General features: G+C 34.5%; 1 protein-coding gene across 1 annotated transcript; it reads left to right on the top strand.

Moving 5' to 3' along the window:
- Positions 235 to 2645, top strand: LOC109350191 (dehydrodolichyl diphosphate synthase 6-like). Its single transcript, XM_019591358.1, has 2 exons — positions 235 to 490; positions 1397 to 2645. The coding sequence occupies exon 2, from the start codon at positions 1438 to 1440 to the stop codon at positions 2482 to 2484; it is 1047 nt and encodes a 348-aa protein (XP_019446903.1). The 5' UTR covers positions 235 to 490; positions 1397 to 1437; the 3' UTR covers positions 2485 to 2645.

Here is a 3939-nt window from a genome sequence, read left to right as displayed (position 1 = left end):
CCAAATATTCATATTCTATCTCATTAAATATTATAAAAAATTGTATTTTATTTTTTAATTTTTCTTTTTAAATATCTGACAACCAATTAAATTGAGACATAGTGAAAAATAAGAAGTGGAATAAGTGTCTCAATTCTAGAAAAGTCCACCCTTATATTGATGACTCTCACGTTTCTCACTCTGTCAAAGGAATCCTGATTATTATTTAATCGTTTGATAGACAAATGTTACTTGTTAGTATTTTTGTGGTGACCGGAATTGAATCCACGATCTCGTTATCACTTTATTCTTATTTTTTCCGTCTTTACTATTTTATGACTCCGGAATCGTGATTATTATTTCGTTACAACACAGTTCTTCTTCTAACTTTGCTTTTCTTCGTGCTCTCACACCCAATCTCTCACGTGATTCTCATACTATTACTTATTATCAATCACTTCCTTTCTCTTTTTTCACTCTTCCAATCCATCAACTTCTTCCTTCTTTGAAGGTGATTCCTTCAACTTCTACATCTCCTATCATGAATTCTAAATCATTTTTTAGATTATATTTTTGTTCTAGACTTTGTTGTTTTAAAAGGGTCGTAACGATAAAGTTGTTTGCCGCCAAGTAATCATTTGGTGCGAGTCTCTTGCACTGGGTCGCCTTTTTTTACTTTGATGCATTATGTTTGATAAATTACCTCTTCTTACATAAGTTATTGTTTTGTTTCAGATATAGTTGTTTCAGCATTAAGGAGGTTTTGAACTTTGAATATTGATTTGTTTCACATATATTTATTTCTTCATTAATTACTTTTGAAAAAAAAACATTCCTTATTATGTATTAGGCAATATAGCAGTTCTACTAGTTCCATACACTTTTAATTAAAGCAGTAGCAATGCTTAAACAATCAATTGAAGCTTTCATTTGTTGGTGCCATTGGTTTACCGAATGCATGTAACAGTTAATCACTTTTTTATATATATTCTTTTGGTATACCCTCACTCTATATGGTCATTTTCGGAGTGCATGACTGCCTCTCCCAACAAGTGTTGCTATCCAGACTAAATTCTTTGGCCTTTTGGTTTATCTAGGATCTAGTAAGCCTTACGCCACTAAACGAACGACTTGTGGCCATTGTGGTGTTAATTATTTTGTGATTAATTTTCTTTTGAATTCAATGCGACCTGATGCAGTTGCGCTACGGCCGCATCGGCCGCATTATTGTGATTCGGTGTTAGACTGTAATGGCAGTGTGATGCAGTTACGGCAATCAACCGTAATATTGTGGCCGCATCATGTGACGTGATGTGCAATTTTAATCACTACTTTTGAGTATGTATCTTGATATTCTAGTTTTATTGTTTTAACTCTTCCTTATGCTAAATTATAATGAAAGTTTCTTTGCAAACAGGTTCATCTTAGCCTCTTAAAGTTTCAGTACTCAACACTTCAATGCAGAAAAATAAAGGTATTACAGACAAAATTCTTGGAGGTTTATATTGTTGTCTAAGAAAATGCTTGTTTGGAATTTTATCTGTGGTTCCTGTGCCAAGTCATATTGCATTCATCATGGACGGGAATCGAAGATTCGAAAAGAAGATGAACTTGGCCGAAGGTGGTGGCCATAGAGCTGGATTCTTAGCTCTCTTGTCCATAGTTAGATACTGTTATGAATTGGGAGTGAAATATGTATCTGTCTATGCATTCAGCATTGATAACTTCAGAAGGAATCCTAAACATGTTCAATACTTGATGGACTTGATGCGAGAAAAGATCGACGAGTTACTCGAACAGGAAAGCATTATCAATGAATATGGTGTTAGATTAGTTTTCGTCGGAAAATTGGAACTATTGAGTGAACCTGTCAGGGCTGCTATGGAAAAGGCAATGAGGGTCACTGCCCATAACAACCAGAGAGTTCTTATAATATGCGTAGCTTATACTTCGACCGATGAAATTGTGCATGCTGTTCAAGAATCCTGCAAGGACAAATGGAATGAAGTTCAATCATCAAAAGTAGCCAATGGTTCAATTGCAAGAACTGATCTTAGCCTGAACAACAATAGTATTGATTTACATTTTCAAGATTCAAATAATAGTTATCTAAGTGCAGCCAAAGATTGTACTAGTAGTGTACTTGAAGGAGTGGAAGGTGCTAAAAAACATGTTAGTAATTACAGTGAAGCTGAAATTACAACTTGCAATGAGCTGGTCGAAATAACCGAAGAGAGCGAGTACAAGGAGAATGAGCTTCCATCTGTAAAACTGGTGGATATTGAGAAGAACATTTACATGGCAGTAGCACCTGACCCGGACATCTTGATTCGAACTTCCGGAGAGGTTCGGCTCAGTAATTTTCTTCTTTGGCAGACTAGTATCTGCCCTTTGTATTCACCAACTGCACTTTGGCCAGAAATAGGTCTAAGACACTTGGTATGGGCAGTATTGAACTTCCAGAAACACCATTCTTATTTAGAAAAGAAAAAGAAACAGTTTTAGTTTGTAACATTATCAGCATCAGTTCACATTGTAAATCAAATAATGGCTGGTTGCATTTTCTTTTTTGTCATTTTAATGTTTTGTTTAAACCATTGATGGAGATTCCAAATTACTTGTAAGTTTGATGTCATTCTATATGTGGGTGTGTTTTTTATTTTGTGATCTTGATGCATAACAACAAATTTTTCTATAACAGGGTTGATTCCAAATTTTTCTATAGTATCCAAATGTTTAAGCACTTTTCCTCTCTGTAGTCATTTTTTGTTGCAACAGTTCTAATTTACCAAGAATGCCAATAAGATGCGGTAAAAAAACATTATAGTATCATTCGATCTATATAATCGACTCCACCTAATGAGGTAAATGGTTGATTGAAGTGATACTCATGCCCATGATTCTCAACAAAATAAATAAGTATGCCCCAAATTGCTCTTGGATTTGACTAGGCAAGGATTTATCTTGTTTGGACTTGTTGAATTGAAGGAAATGGGGTCCAGCCATGTGGAGTAGTAAAAGCCATGTTTCATGCCATTATTCCATGAGAAGAAATAATAGGACGGTGTAGGCCTCAATAAACAAACGCATAAACAATAAGTTAAAGTTTTTGGTAATGAGTAAAAATATAGTGTAAGTAAATCCTAAAGAGTGTAAAGTGTGTTAAAAAATACATTGGGTTAATTTTGAGTTTCATCTCTATTATTCCTTGGTACTATATGTTGTAGTTTTTAAATAGCAAAGGTCTTAGTGTGAAACACTATATTTGTAATTCTTGTGTGAGAAGAGTGTGTAAATGATATTGTAATTGTCTTGTGGAAAAAATATTGTAATTTTCAGAAATTATCATGTGGTTTTTCCCTTGACATTTAAGGGTTTTCTATGTTAAAATTTGGTTTTACATTTTTTTTTACTTTGCACACATTTATTTTCGTTGTGCTGCTAAGTTTGTAGATCTATTTCAATCACATCTACTTTGGTATTCATTGCCACATTGCAATATCATTTATTTTACGGTGAATCGATCCTAGAGCCTAACAAGTGATACCAAAGCTCCAAGTTGAACTATGAGGTTGTGCTTTAAATTAAATGGAGACTACATGCACCATGATTGATAGTCACCAATTACTCCATTTGGATGCCGAAAATGGAGGATATACTTTTCTGCAAGGATCTATATGGTCTTGTGGAGAACGGAGATGCAAAACTGATCAACATGATACTGGAAGATTGGAAAAAGATGCACTGAAAGGCCATTAGAATTATCAAACATTGGGTGGATGTTCCACCATGTGGTCACAACGACGAATGCCTAGACTCTATCGAAAAATTTATAGAATCTCTATGAGAGCTAGACTGCGCAAAACAAAGCTTTCGCAATTAGGAAACTTGTGAACTTGAAGTACAAAGAGGGAAGATCTATTGCTGAACACTTGAGCGACTTTCAAGATTTGATAAATC

This window comes from Lupinus angustifolius, chromosome LG06, assembly GCF_001865875.1.
Source record: "Lupinus angustifolius cultivar Tanjil chromosome LG06, LupAngTanjil_v1.0, whole genome shotgun sequence".
Classification (NCBI taxonomy): domain Eukaryota; kingdom Viridiplantae; phylum Streptophyta; class Magnoliopsida; order Fabales; family Fabaceae; genus Lupinus; species Lupinus angustifolius.
This window is presented reverse-complemented; position numbering and strand designations above follow the sequence as displayed.